Source organism: Pinus tabuliformis, chromosome Q (assembly GCF_031772625.1).
Source record: "Pinus tabuliformis cultivar Carrire ecotype Pingquan chromosome Q, CPIR1, whole genome shotgun sequence".
Lineage (NCBI taxonomy): Eukaryota > Viridiplantae > Streptophyta > Pinopsida > Pinales > Pinaceae > Pinus > Pinus tabuliformis.
In genome coordinates this window covers 81,288,173-81,303,550 of record NC_142296.1, presented here as the reverse complement: position 1 = coordinate 81,303,550, position 15,378 = coordinate 81,288,173, and the positions used below count along the sequence as shown (strand labels likewise).

Here is a 15,378-nt window from a genome sequence, read left to right as displayed (position 1 = left end):
GTTCCTATACCATGTTAACTTTCTAACCCCAGTAAATGACAAATTGTTTCCTAGAAATTTTCCTTCTTGTTCTAATTTAATTTTTCAGCTTGCAGAACAAACTCTACTACTGAGATTTTCACTATAAATAAAAAATTAATTTTCAGCGGAAGCAAAAATTCAATCATCCAATTTCATGAACAAACACACAGAAATTTGCCTTTCAAATCTGTTGTTTCATTTACAAAAATATTCAGCATACAAAGGCCTTCCCAATAGGGAAAATAAAATGGCCACTGAGGAAAATCCACATACAACAAAACATGGAAACTTCCAGCAGAGAAATTTATCTTCATCCCTCAATATTACAGCCACAGATTCTGCTGCCTGAACCTGTTTTCCACCTGCCCACGTGCTGCTACAGCTTACTGTGATCAATCTACAGCTCACATGTGTCTTCTCTACTGCAAAATCACCTGTTAAATATTTCTCTGTTTCGTTGCCCCTTGTTTTCTTCCTCTGGCTGCTGCATACTTGCGTGAATGTCCTTCTCTTCTGAGATCCTCACTTGTCTCACTATGTCTTGTGCTCAATAATGTGTCATCTCCCTTAGACCAGCATTTTTTTATAATTTTGAGTTATGAGTAAATAAGCAACCCTAATCTCCAAAGTGATTGGCAATTGAGATTAAATCCCAAATTCACTTGAGATCAACAGTTGTGATTTATCTAATTCACTAATGCAAAACCTTTGCATTTCATTAGATTAAAACTCACTTTTCTCATAAAAAAAATACTTTAATAAATAAAGCAATTACTAAGGAGGCGACTTCCACATGCTTTGACACTTATGCCTGTGCACAAGTACCTGCCTGAGCTACAAACATCAACAATCAAGTCTTTGTATAGCTTGCTACCCACAAATAGTTATTATTACAGCAACACCCTAAAACATTAACACCTTTTCAAGAAAGAGGAAAGAAAATAAAAAACAACCCACAAGTCCAAAAAAAACATAGCACATTGAAAAATACAATTATTCAGTGAAATGGCTAGGCAGAGCCTCCATAACACAACCAGAAACAAGAAAGTGAACGCACCCCATTATCAGATAAAGGTTTTAAGGGAGCCTGGTATATCCTGGCAAGCCCAAAATCAGCTATTTTCACAACCCCGTGCTCTTCACCTTCACCCATCACCTGGAAAAATACAAATGCCAAATTACATTATTATGAGTATTAAACTTTCAAGCACAATATCATTAGAAAAGGCACCAAAAATATATGAAAAAACTTTAACGATTTCATATAATATATTACTAGTTTTCACAACATATACACATATGTGATACGTTGCACCCTTCCCGGTTTCCTTTATCAGTTTCACTGAAGAAAATCAAGATCACAGATAATCCTTGGATATCCATAGAATATATCCGGCTGATTCCCTCAAAACTTATAAAAAAGTAAATTTAATGCTCTGAAATTGCCAAATAGTGAGACATACCAGGATATTAGATGGCTTTAAGTCACGATGTACAATCCAATTACTGCATCCAATAACGAGTGATGAAATACTTATCAATGGGATTTAAAGTGACCAAGAACTTGTGACAAGATGCATAAATACATAATCTGAACAAAAGACCAGTCTATTCCAGTTAACAATGCACATAATTAGAAAATTATATAATTATAGAGCAACTTACGCCTTACCTGTGAAGATAATTCAATCCATTCAATAATTGCCAGAGTAGCGACTTAACGGTGTATTGATTAATGTTATGATGATTTAGCTTCTCCCGATGATGTCGGATAATCTCCTGCAAAAAAAGGCATTGCTGAGAAGAAATCCACTAAATATAAAAGAGAAAACCTGGATCTAGCTTCTTCTTAAAGGGGTGAGTGGGTCTTTCCTGCATAAACACTTTGTCCTTGGATATGATTTTTGGATTACCGACATATAACATATTTTGCAAGTGAATTATGAGCTAGGTCAACCGGATCAAAGATTGACCTTACCCAGTTATGGTTCATACTACAGGCTAACCGATTGAGATAAGAGCTACATGGTTGGTTTGAATGACTATAAGACAACATCAAGCTAATCAAGATTAGTAGGTTGGACAAACTGCATGTACAACTATCAATGTCTATGTTGAAGAATCTAGGGCAGTTAGGGTTAATTAGATTCTTCTTGCATGATAACTATTTGTGAGGTGTTTTCAATTTTTCTTCTTATTCCAATCTTCAATTATTATTAGAGTGTGCCTTCTTTAGTTCATCAAATAGCTACCAAAACAAAGAGACAAGAACACAAGATGTTGGCATCCTGCCAGGGTCAAAACCTCTCCCTCTTGGAGACACAAACCCGCACAAAATCCTTCTTATAGAGATTCCAATTGACGAATACCAAGGCCATGACCCTTGACCGATTAGGCCACTCCAAGACCAAGACACCAATCCTCTTCCTTTGTTCACTGCTGAGATCATCATAGCTGCACCATGACTGCTTCTTCACCAAGATCTTCAGCATACCAGCAAGGTTTCCATATATATGATTGAGGTTTGTCCCTAACTCCACCGAGATCATGACTGTCTCATAGCTGCACCTTTAGCTGAGATTATAGCCTTGTGACTGTGTCTTCATTGAGATCGTATCTATGCTAAGAAACAGTCCCCTACACTTCGGGCTTCTTCCTCCTTTCTTCGCTTGTCTTGGAGACCCTTAGACTTGCCTTTTCCCTTCACTTTTTCGACTTCCACCTTCGCTGATTTCAGAGCTTTCGTTATATCCTTTATAAGGAAGTGGACAGCCTCTATATATAGAGGACTGTCCCTCCTCTAGGCCGACATAAGGCCAACATTCTGTCTTCAAGACGACTTGACAATATCTTCACTATTTTCTTCGTTTTGCTTCATTTGAATGACGTTGCTGCATGGAGAGGACTTGGACTTTGCTTGGAGGTATTCCTTTGACCTTTATACTATTTTATACATAGTGTAACATGCCCTCAAAGGGTCTTACATAAATACATTGGCTCTTCACTTCCTAGAATCACTTAAACATGTGCTTGACCTAATCCAATGAGCAAGAAACTCATTGACAAATATCATAAAAATAATATATCTTTTCTTGAATAAATACAGAGGTCAAACTTACATTTATGAAGACCAAACCTACTTACACTTCCTTCAACACTCCCTCTTAACTAGGGAGGTATTCATACAACATTACAAGGTGTTTGGCTATGTTTCAATCTTGAAGAATTCACATAAGAGAAACCGGATTTGCAATCCATCTGTTATAGCATCATAATAACCAACATTGTTTCCACAGCAAGGCCTTGACTGACAGCTCTATCTCTCAATAGATCAGAGCACAATGTTGGCAAGACCAATGACTTATAGACACCTTAGTCATTGTCTCTCAAGGTACATACCCACCCGGGTGTTCATTGAGTATGACCTTCTAGGACTATTCTTGTCTTGGGTTCCCAGCCCTCAAAGAATATCAGTCCTCTTGCCTACTCTTGTCTTGGATGCCCTACACATCCTCAAAGAGTATCAGATGCCAGATGATTACCCAATCCTCCCATTCTTTCTTCCCAAGTGAAGACAAGAATGTTGTGTCTATCTATGTCTACATTTCCATTCATGGCCTTCATCTAGACTTACGGTTGTTAGTCCTAGTCTAGTGCATGACCCATGAAATGGAAAAACACAATTGTCACTCCTTTGTAATCAGGGGTGATCCAAAACTCCCTCTTGATCAAGGACTTGTCAGAGCTCCCTCTTAACTAGGGACTCTTTCATTCATCAACAACTTCTTCTTTGTGGGTCCTTCAGCTGCTTGATCTCTTTCCTTTCTTTGATGTCATGAAGTCTTTGTTCGAACTTCTTCTAGGTAGGGCACCATCTATCGATCACTTTCCTTCCTGGTTTGTCATGTCATTGCTTTCTTCATGGAAAGTGGCTTTCTCTCCATACATCAGTCTTTCTTGTCCTCTATCCATGCTTCGGAATACTCTTCTCATGGATGTTTCATTGTACTTGCTTGTTTACATGCTTCGACCTAGTAGCCCATCATGACTTCATCCTGATATTGCCTCAACATTAAATGTGCTTTTGTTGGATGGCTTCTTCAACATGACATCTTCGTAGAGTAGAATCAATTATCTGCATCTTTCATATCTCCAAGGCCTTCATACGTGTCAAGGGTCCTTCTTTCCTTTGTCAGAGTTGTCCTGCCTTCTTTCGGGAGATATCTTCAATGGTTCTTTGTCAAATAGTGATTGTTTGTGATCATGGTGTTCTTCACATGCTTGATCTCTTTCTTCATTTGCTTCTTCTTAGATAGATTGGTCAACCACTGTATGCTCCTTGAGAGAGTATTTCTTCATTGCTTGCTTCTTGGACTAGTCAGTGTTTCTTCTTGCTTCCTAGTCAGCAATCTTATACTCCTTATGTGAGCATATCCTTTTGTTGACCTTCATTGCAATGTAGTACATGCCTTCGAGCATGTCCTTGGTGAAAGAGATTCTTTCATATTTGATCATGTTATAGAACTATTCCCATGACTCAATAATATACACATGATAACATGACTAAACTTTGATGCATACATACCTCATCTTGATTCTCCTTTGTTCATCTTAGCTTCATTAGGTTGTCCTTGGTGTGGCCCTTCTTGCTTCATCTTAGCTTGCCTGCATATCATCCTTTTCTTGAATCCCATGAATGGGATTCCCAATGAGACATCTGCTTTGGTTTATGAACCTTCTTTTGAAGATTCCATCATAGGATCTTAAAGACCCTTGCCTTGCAAATGTTTCTTTTGTTTTGAATCTTGATGATGGAGGTCTTCTAAGATTCTTAATCATGATCAATCTTCTTTCATTGAGGATGACGTCCTATACTAGGTATGCTCCTTCTACATGAATATCTTGAGCTATATCTACTAGTGTTGTGAACATCTCGATAATATCCTGATTTTATCCCGAAATCACGATTTTTTGGCCTAGCCCATGTTTGTCGATTTTTACTGATATTTTGATGGTATCTTGATTTTGTCAATGTTTGCCGATTTTTACTGATTTTTTTGCTGATTTTCACGATTTTTTGGTTTTCCGGACCCTTGCCGATTTTATCCCAATGCTAATGTTTGCAACATTGATATCTACCATGCTCCTATATTCTAGAAGATATTTCTAACCATGCATTTTGTTCTCATTATAAATGCTACTTCTTCATGAGTATCTAGAACTCGATGTACCTCATGCTTCTAGATTCTAGAAGATGTTCCTAGCCATGCAATTTTTATTTTATTCCTACATGCTCCTATCCTACCCAAAAGCCTTGAAAGAAGATTTGAAGTAAAGAGTTTGACTTAGTCATAGTAGAGATCCGGAGGATCTTCCTTCTTTTGCTTCTTTTCTTCTTCTTTCATCTCGAGTCATATGAGCTTCTTCCCTCTTTCTTTTGTTGTTGTTGTCCTTCTTAATTTTAGGACAATTCCTCTTGTAGTGTCCATATCCTTGGCATCCATAGTATTGGATTTTGGACATGTCTTTGTTGTTTGTTCTTCGTGGACCAAATTTGCCAAATTTCCCTTTCTCTTGGCCATGGTAGCAAATGCTTGCTCCTTTGTTCCCACATCTTCCTTTGCTTTAAGTCTGGTTTCCTCTGTCTTGCATAGAGACCACATTTCACTGAGTGTGGTTGCTTCCTTCTTGGCATATATGCTTTATGTGAAGTTGCCCCAATCCTCAAGTAGAGCATTGAGTACTACAGTTGTCATTTCTCTAACAGACATGACTTCCCCAAGCTCTTGAAGTTGATCACTCATTTCAGAGATATTCATCAAGTAGGGAGCTATTCCTTCCTTTGATATCTTCATCTTGTACAATTCATTTCTTGGAGATATCACTTCTCCGGTTGTGGATACCGAGAATAGCTCTACTAGGCTATCATAAATTTCTTTTGATGTTTCAAATTTGGAGACATAAGGAATGAGAGAGTCTTTGATTGATTCTAGTAGAATCCTTTGAGCTCTTGTCTCATCCTTATTATACTTGGCTAAGGCTTGAGTTTGTTCCTTAGCCGGGATAGTGATATTCCCTTTGACATGTTCTAGGAGTTCATTCTCCTTGAGAAGTAAATCAGTCCTCTTCTTCCATGCAAGAAAGTTATTGGTACCTACCAATTTGTTGCTTTCCTTGCAAAAAGACATTGATGTATATTTAGGAAGGGACATATACTTACTTGATAGATTTTTAGATGTAGTGGATTTGCTTTCTCCTTGAGGACTTGATGGCTTGCCTTCCTAGGATCTTGATGTTATTCAAGTTGCCTTCTCCAACTGAACTTGCTTCAAGTAGACTTGATTGTTGGCTTGGCTTGTGGTGTAGGTCCCCTTTTTTATCTACTCTTCTTTGTAGGTGTCTTTGGGTAAGGCTCTTCTTCTTGTTATGTAGTCTTCCTTGATGAATGATAGATGGTAGGCCTTCTTTTCTTTGAGTAGATTTGGCTTGCTACTTCAACCTTTGTAGATGTCCTTCCTTGATGAGTGTTCTTGAGATGCCCTTTCCTTGATGTGTCACCTTAGCTCTGATACCATGTTGAAGAATTAAGGGCACGGGTGTTTGTTAGGATTCTTCACTGCTTGATAACAATTTTTGCAGCACTTTTACAATTATCTTAGCTTGATCTTCTTCTTATTATTAGTGTGTGTGTTTCATCAAACTACTACCAAAAAACATAAAGACAAGAACACAAATGTTGGCTCTCTGCCAGGACCAAAACCTCTCTCTCGTAGAGAGGAAAACCCTTTGGTAAGTTTCTCTTATTGAAGCTTCTTATTGATCACTGCCAAACCCTAGACCCTTGACTAGGATGTCCTCCAAGCACAAGTCAAGTCCTCTCCTATTTTTTGCACTTTGTTCCCCGGCACATAGACTTCCTTCTTCCGGCACTTTGCTCCCCACCACTTCGTCCTCCTTCTTGATTTCTTGTCTAGACCTTCCTTGAGTGAGCCTTCTAGATGAGATGTTCCTCTTCTATCCTTTGCTCAAGTAGACTTCTTCTTTTGTTGACCAAACGAGATCCTTCTTGAGATATGGGTGTATGACTGTATTGTTGTTCTGCTGCCCTAGTTTTTTTACGTGTGGAGGGTACCCTTAGTGAATTAGGGTCCTTTCACCTTCGCTAGAGAGAGAGACTTCTTCGCTTGACTTGGGAGGCCTTGTAGGCCTAATATCTAGCCCAAACACCAACAAATCTTGCACTGAAATGTTACTGTTGTTATATCCACAAATTGTCCTCCTTCTCCTCAGTCTTCTTACTCCTTTCTTCGATTGTCTTGGAGACCCTTAGACTTGCCTTTTTCCTTCACTTTTTCGACTTCCACCTTCGTTGATTTCAGAGCTTCCATTATATCCTTTATGAGGGAGTGGACAACCTCTATATATAGAGGACTATCCCTCCTCTAGGCCGACATAACGCCAACATTCGGTCTTCAAGCCGACTTGACCATATCTTCACTATTTTCTTCATTTTGCTTCATTTGGATGACGTTGCTGCATGGAGAGGACTTGGACTTTGCTTTGAGGTATTCCTTTGACCTTTATACTATTTTATACTTAGTATAACATGCCCTCAAAGGGTCTTACATAAATACATTGACTCTTGACTTCCTAGAAGCACTTAAACATGTGCTTGACCTAATTCAGTGAGCAAGAAACTCATTGACAAATATCATAAAAATAATTTCTCTTTTCTTGAACAAATACAAAAGTCAAACTTACATTTATGAAGACCGAACCTAGTTACACTTCCTTCAGCACTACTCAAAACATAAGAGCTAAGAACCCATAGTGGGATTTTTCAAAGACTTATCATACGGAATTTTAAGGGAATTTTCTTGCCATTTGCTCCACAAAAATTTATTTATCTTCAAATTTCTCTTATTCTAAAGTGATTTTATTGAATACATCTGCTAATATAGAGCTTATATTTGGCTAATCAAGGAGCGGAGTTGTACTCATACTCATTGATCTAGCTCCTGTAAATTATTTGTAAATAATTACGTATATAAATCTAACCCTTGTGCATAATTTTATTCATCTTGTACATATTTCATTGAATTTTTCTTATTGTCCTTATACAGATTTGAAGACGAGGATAAGGGTTTTGGTTTGGATCTCTTGATAAATATTTTGCAGGTGGAATTTGAGCTTTAAAGATTGAGCTCGAATCTTTTTTCCCCGTACTCTCAAGCCTTCTTATCTTCATTTGATCTGAAAACCCTAGTCGCTAGGATTTTCAAGGTTTTAAATTCGAATTGATAAAGATTTATCATCTTAAATAGTTTCCAAATTCTTGGAGGCCTTCTAACTTCGATTTTGCAGGAGTTCCGAATTTGAAAGGCCCTGAAATTAATTTTGAAATTTTTTTTAGAAGGCCGTAAGCATTTTTAAGGGTTTCTAACATTAAAATTTTGTGGCTCTAGATATTGTAAAGTTCTGATCTTTTTGTGCAGGTCACAAGGGTTTTGAGGCTCTCTTTCAACAAGCCAAGAGCTTGAGGAGCCTCTATTTTTCCTCCTGAATAGAACTTTCTCAAGGGTTTTAAATTTTAAAGGATCGAATCTGCTTGGCGTTTTAACTTTTGTTTTCCTTTTCCAAATCTGGAAAAAGGCCGCAAGCATTTTTGCCTTGTCTTTCCTCTCAAGTAAAATTGCTCTAAGGGTCTAATCATAAAAAAATTAATAAAAAAAGTGAAGGCCATCTTTCAGCATTCGATCTAATATAAAATCATTGTTTCAAAACTTGATTGTCGAGGTATTCTCTCTTTAGGCCGAGAGGGATCTCTGTTCTCTGGTGTGAATTTAAATTTTTGTTAATTGGTTATTTTGCAGAGAAACCATAATCTTTCAGGGTTGCTCTTATCACTTGGTGCAAGAGCCTTCTTGAGGCTTGAATATTTTGCAAACAAGGTAAATTTTTTGAAGGTTTAAAGCTCTAGATCTAAGGAACTAATCTCAAATTTTTCATAGATTTAAGTAAAATTCTAAGCTTTCTCTCCTACCTAGCCATGAGCCTAAGAAGCCTTATTTTTCTCCTTGAAAAGGTTGTGTTCAGATCAGGGTTTCAAACTTGCTTGTGAAGGATATTTAACATCAATTCTTGAGCTTGAAGTTGAGATTTGTAAGGTTTTGTCCTCTCTAGGCCAAGAGCAGAACAAGGGCATTTCTTGTCCCCTTTGTAGTCATCCTTCATTCTGGGAAAGTTGTGTTTCAGATCAATTCGCTTGGTGAAGGTTTGACTTATTTTGATAGAGGAAAGTCTCATTGTATTTCACTGAATGGCCTTGTAAAATTTCCTCATTCATTTTGTAATTTGAGGAGATCTTTTCTTGTTGTAAAGATCTATTATTTGTAAGCCTCCTCATGGTTGTAGAGCCCTTCTCATTGTTAAAGGGTCTTGTTGTCGCCCAAGTTGTACACCTTAGTGCGGGAAAAGTTTCCAACCCCGCAAGGTATAAACTTTGTGGTGCAACTCTCAGAGTAGGGGTTGTCACTCTAATCCCTACTCACTCTGTTTAAGCTATCTCCTAGGCAAGCTAAGGGGTGTAGTCCCTAAAAGGTGGAAAACTAATGGGAAACTTGTTGAAAAACAACAAGTCTAGGAGATACAATTGCCTATCTTGGTAACTTGAAAGGATTAGATGGCAAGTAAGATTATTGAGCAAGATAGAAGGATTGATTAGATCAAATGAAACCTAAGATGAATCAGTGAGAGACCAGTGCCTCAAGTAACAATTCTCAGATAAATTTGAAGTACTTGCACAATGATGAACAATATATCAAGCTACAAGATGAACAATGTTGCAAGGAGGAAGTTAGCACCAAAGGCAACAAAGAGATGAGCAACGATTATTAAAAGACAATTGCAAGGAAATGAGCTTGTTCTTTCAATGGAAGATATGCACAGATAATGAACTCAAACAACGAGAATAACAATGTAAAGCTTGCAATTACAAATTATACTCACAATCCCAATTATCAATGATTAATGACGAATGCAAAACTTTTTTAGGTGAAATGCAAGAATCTTGGTTACTTTTAGTTCTATGCCTAATCTCGGTGAGGCCTTCTCCTCAATTATTTTGATGCTAGTCACAAACAAGGTTGTAGAGAGAAGTGTCGGAAAAGGCAGCTAAAGCCTCATTAACGATACCTACCCAGTGCTTCTAACCACCCAAGTGCCTCCATTCCTACAAGGGATTGCCCACAAGAGAACAGCAAGATCATCTATGTTAACCGTGAATGGGGGTCTAACTTCTCAAATTGAAAAGTGAAGAAGGTTTTCCTATCTTTCTTTACAACTAAGCTTGTGCTTGGAGGTAGGTTTTGTTACTACTCAAGCTAACAGGGGTCCAAGGATGGGATCCTAAAAGGGCAACTAATAGGTCAAGGGCAACAATGGAGCAATAGTCCATTGTCACCTCAGCTAAAGCTCCCTGTTCTTTACGGACTTTCACCGATGGGAGGATACCAAGTATAAAGGGAATCACTAAAAGGATGAATCAATGAAGAGATAAGGAGTGATTCCTAAGCCCTATTCAAGAGAGAGACTCAATTGTATGGTTGGCTTGCTTGGGAAGCAAGTGTAAAGCTCTTTAAGAAGGGCCAAGGGAGTTTCAGGGGCTAGGTCTTGCAAATAACCTTTGTGAAGCAGGGACCTAGTCCTAAAAACCCTTGTGAAAACTTGGTTTCTGAATGCTCTTTATGATATTGTGTTCGAAAAATTGGGGGACCAAGTGGACCCAAAATTAGGTCAAGCAAGAGGGATTGGTCACTCAAGGAGGGGCTTGACCTAATTGTGGAAGAGAAGAGGATCAATGGACAAATCTTCTTGGAATAGAACGCAATGATCCAAATGAGGTCACTAGCCAAGGGAAACCTAGGGCAAGAAATGGTCCTCGAGCTAGGGCTTGCAATATCTCGAGAACCCGTCGTCGAATTTGCTTCAAATTCAGAGGGCCTATAGAGCAATCTCCAGCACAGTTGTGGACCAAAAATCGAAGTGTTTAGATGGCTAGATTATGAGATAATTGATGTCCTAGGTGACCTATGTAGGCTAGGCCTAGAAAGAAAGAGAGGAAGGTGAGAAAAATAAGCTTTAAGGTGATCACCTATGGAGGACCAGTGCCTAATCCTTTGGGAGAAATGGAGTCGAGAAGATTCTAATGTTTGGGATGGTTTCACTTCATCAAGGAGGCCTTTAGAATAATTTCGCATGGCAATTAGGGCATGAGACCACTGCTTCAAGGTCTTTATACTTTGATGTGCAATATGTGATGACTTATCAAGATAAAAATATCTCTAGGAACATTCACTTATTCAAACATGGCCCATGACATGATGCAACGCTATAAAAAGACAAATTTCCACCATTTCACACAAGAAAAGGAGCAAATTTCAACCTAGTATAGCAAAATTCCCTAGCAACATGCATGTGACATAAGAACAAGATAAAATAGCATTGAAAGAGAGCTTACATGTGAGAACAAGTATATCCAATCATCATCATATGCCAATATAGAATCTCCAAGACAAAAATGAAGAGATCCAAACATCAAAATTCATCCATCCATCCAATTTCGTCTTCCAAAAAGAATAGCAAAAATCTCACAAGAGAGAAAGATCCAATCCAAGTTATGATGAGAGAATGAATCAACTCATCATGTATTTATGCCTAATGAATTCGATTTAGCTAATTTCGGCCTAATGTAGTCCCTAAAATAAAATAATGTGCATAATAACAACCTTTTGGTGACAAGCCCACCAAACTCGCTCAATAATAAGACTAAAGCCTCTCAAGAGGGTCGAATGATCAATAACATGTGTCGTTGGGCCTTAGAGAAGGCCTAATGAAATCCATAGGTGTCATAATGTGAAATAGGACCCCAAAAGCAGTGGACAGGGGGTTGGCCCCTTGTTCTTCAAGTAATAAACCTGTGGTGCTCCTAGATGGGTGTGGGGGCACACAAGTGTCCTCATGGGTCTCCAAACAGATCAAAGATGCATGTAGACCATATGCAAGGGCTCGGATGATGGTAAAAGTGATGCCACATCATCATACAGGTCTTGGGCCATCTGCCAAGTGCATAATGTAACTGTGGGGCTAGTTGGGCATGGTGAACCAGGTGCATCTTCCTCATCCAAAAGGTGAACCACAAGCAATCTTTGAATGACTCTAGGGATTCATGGAATGTTGCCTACTGTTGTGGAGGTTGATGGCTCTCTACACATGTCACACACCTTCCAAAGCTTGAAATCAAACTTCGGCCTTCAAAAAATTTGTCAATGAGCCTGCAACAAAGTCAGATTTGGACAAGAAACCAATGAAATCATTTTTGAAGCTATTTGCAAAAAAAAATTATGGTCAAAACCCTAAACAAAACTCTGATTTTGCAATGTGATTAGCACTTTAGGGCTTGCCACCTCCATAAAAGGTAACGCGTTGAAGGAAAAATGCTTGAAATTGAAACATCAAGTCCTTGAGAGGCTAGATCAGGCCCTAAACCACCTGCGGCCTAGGCAAAAATGTTAGAAGGCTCCAAGAGAATGCCAACACTGCCCAAACCCTAGCCGTCTAAGCTAGGTGAGGACTAGTCCCTTCAGAAATTCGATTTTCCTTTTGATTTTGAAGTGATAGCACCTGCAAAACAATAAACCCTAGCCATCCCACTAGATGTACAATGGACAAATAAATACAAGGGTTAGAAGAAATAATTTACAAATTACCTAGAATATTCACAATAATTTTCTAGCTCTAATTAGCAGATCTATTATTTTATTACACAATTAAATTGTAGATAAATGGGTAAAATAGGATTTTTATAATTGAGACATGGCCAAGATCTCTGCAAAATAATCGTTAGATAAGTCCTGGAAGTCTAACATAATGGGCTCTTGAGTTTCTTGTCTTGGGAGTTGGTTGGTCCAAACAAAGACTTCCCCTCACGCCCAAGATCTGAATACCATAGAGTCTCTACACACTTAAGATGAAGTTATTAGATCAATAGAGGCTAAATACACATAAAAACCTTCAAGATCTAGAGATACCTGCTAGATCAATCAAGTTAGTATGCTTTCTAAACCTAGTAACTAATGCAAGATACCTATGCAAATAGTTAATCTAACACTAGCTAATGAAATAATAACTTATAAAATATTATTTAGTAGAGCATTAAGAACACGATCCAGAAAACGTTGCCACAAGAAGCAGAAGAGGAACACCACCATGAATAAACCCCCAAAGACTTTTGCTTTATTATTCCAGAAAAAATATTACAACTAGCACAGCTTGACTCAGAGGTCGATCAAGATTTTCTGATGAATACATCATAAAATGAGGAGAAAAATAGCTTCCTTATATAGAAAATGAGAGTATCAAACCCCTCCAAGTGAAAATAATGGCTAGTTCCCTTCATCCATGGCATGATCCTTGTCAAATTAATTTGATCCGTTGATAACTAGTGCACAGATCTCCAAAAGAATTTGATTTCCTTGATTGTTGGGCTGGACAGACCAAGAATTAACTTTTGGAAGGTTTTGGACCACTAGAGAATCTTCAAAAAATAGAATTCTTGTAATTCTCGCATTCAAATAACCACCTTGACCAAAAAATTCAATTTTCCTGAGAAAATATTCCTTTTGGTCCAAAGAATTTTTAGACTAGGACCTTTTGCCTTGGAAATGAGGCCTTTTATTTTTTGACTTAATTTTCCTTCTTGAAAAAGGTCCTCAATAATTTTTATAATGTTTCCACTCGGAGAGAATTTAATTTTTTCTCTCATTTCATTTTTTTTTGACAATTTTCTAGTTTAATTATATTGACATTTTTCACTAGAAAATAAAATAAATGACTCAAGAGGGGATTATACATATTTTCCACCCTCAAAGTGTTGAAAAGTGTAACTAGGTCCGGTCTTCATAATGACATGTAATTGTGATTTTATGTAATTGATGAAAAGAAGAAAAATAAAATTATTATTGTCATGCTTGTCTCACAGGTTTCATGAACAAGGAATTTTATTTTAGTAATGGCTCCCATTGTAAGCCTTTAGGTTTTGTCATCTACACATAAAAGTCAAATTGAGTCAATGTCATGTATGAACGACCATATTTGGGCATGTTACATTTTGTATGCCATTAGATAAGTATAAATAGCCCTCCAAGACAAGCACAAGCATCTCCCTTCAAGTCGGCTTCAAAAGGAATAAGATTATCTCTCCAAATAACATGCCGACCTAGCTAGATGACAAGTCAGCTTATTATGAGGCTACAACAACTATAAATAGGGCAGCACATCCACATTTCAAAGCAGAAAAATCTGGACAAGGTCTGAAGTTGATAAGAAGTGTGAAGGTCATAATTAAGGAGTCCTATAACCAGTGAGAAGGAAGAAAGAAGCAGCGAAGTCTTTCAGCCTTGTTTTGGACTGTTTTTGGGTAAAATAACCTCCACACATGCGAAGTAAAGGCACTGTTTCCAGTGCAGAAAAAGCTGAAGTTATTGCAGACCTCTAAGACAACCGAATTCAGGAAGAAGTCAAGCCTAAGGGTAGTCGAGTTGAAGGAAGAAAGTCTCCTTCTAGAGCGAGGAAGATAAAGGGTCAAAGTTGGTCAAACACATGTGCTAGGGTTTCTGAAATAGAGACAAGGAGTGCAATGTTGAACCAAGGACCGAAAATCTGAAGTATAGCCGAAGTACAAAGAAGACAAGCAGTTGGATCAAGTGTTGACTTGGGCACGAAAGAGAAGCAGTGAAAAGGGAACTTGTGTCTTGGTCTTGGAGTGGCAAATAGGTCAAGGGTCTTGGTCTTGGTATTTGTCAATTGGAATCTCTATAAGAAGAAGAATTTGTTCGGGTTTTCCTCTCAAGTAGGAGAGGTTTTGGCCTTGGCTTATAGCCTATATTATGTGTCTCTTGTCTCTTTATGGTTCATGCATTGATAGTTTTTTGATGAAGAATAATACTATACTAACATAAATAAAAGAAGATCATAATCTACGAAGTAAAAAGCATTCACAAGCAATTACTTATAGAAGAGAAATCACTTAACCTTGATGCCCTAGATTTCTCAACATGGTATCGAAGCTAAGGTGACTAAGTGAAGGAAGGGCATCTTATCAAGGGACACTCAAGGATCAAATCTCAAGGAAGACATCAAAGTGAAGATCATCTTGAAGTAAAGATCTAGAAAGGAAGCATCAAAACCCTAGATTCCTACCATTGAAGACATCATCAAGAAGTCATCATTGATCTTCATCAACAAGACTTCACCACCAAAAGGGATCTCCCTCTTTGTGGGATCAAGGATCATTAATGA

The 15,378-nt window shown here is 37.9% G+C and overlaps 1 protein-coding gene across 1 annotated transcript in view; it reads right to left on the bottom strand.

Moving 5' to 3' along the window:
- CDKE;1 (cyclin-dependent kinase E;1) overlaps positions 1 to 15,378 on the bottom strand; it is a 180,958-nt gene that overhangs the window by 66,831 nt on the left and 98,749 nt on the right. The window contains exons 3-5 of the mRNA XM_089383916.1: positions 1,694 to 1,800; positions 1,485 to 1,527; positions 1,079 to 1,177 (exon numbers count right to left, since the gene is read on the bottom strand). Coding sequence (XP_089240042.1) covers positions 1,079 to 1,177; positions 1,485 to 1,527; positions 1,694 to 1,800 — 249 coding nt within the window. The remainder of the gene's footprint in view (positions 1 to 1,078; positions 1,178 to 1,484; positions 1,528 to 1,693; positions 1,801 to 15,378) is intronic.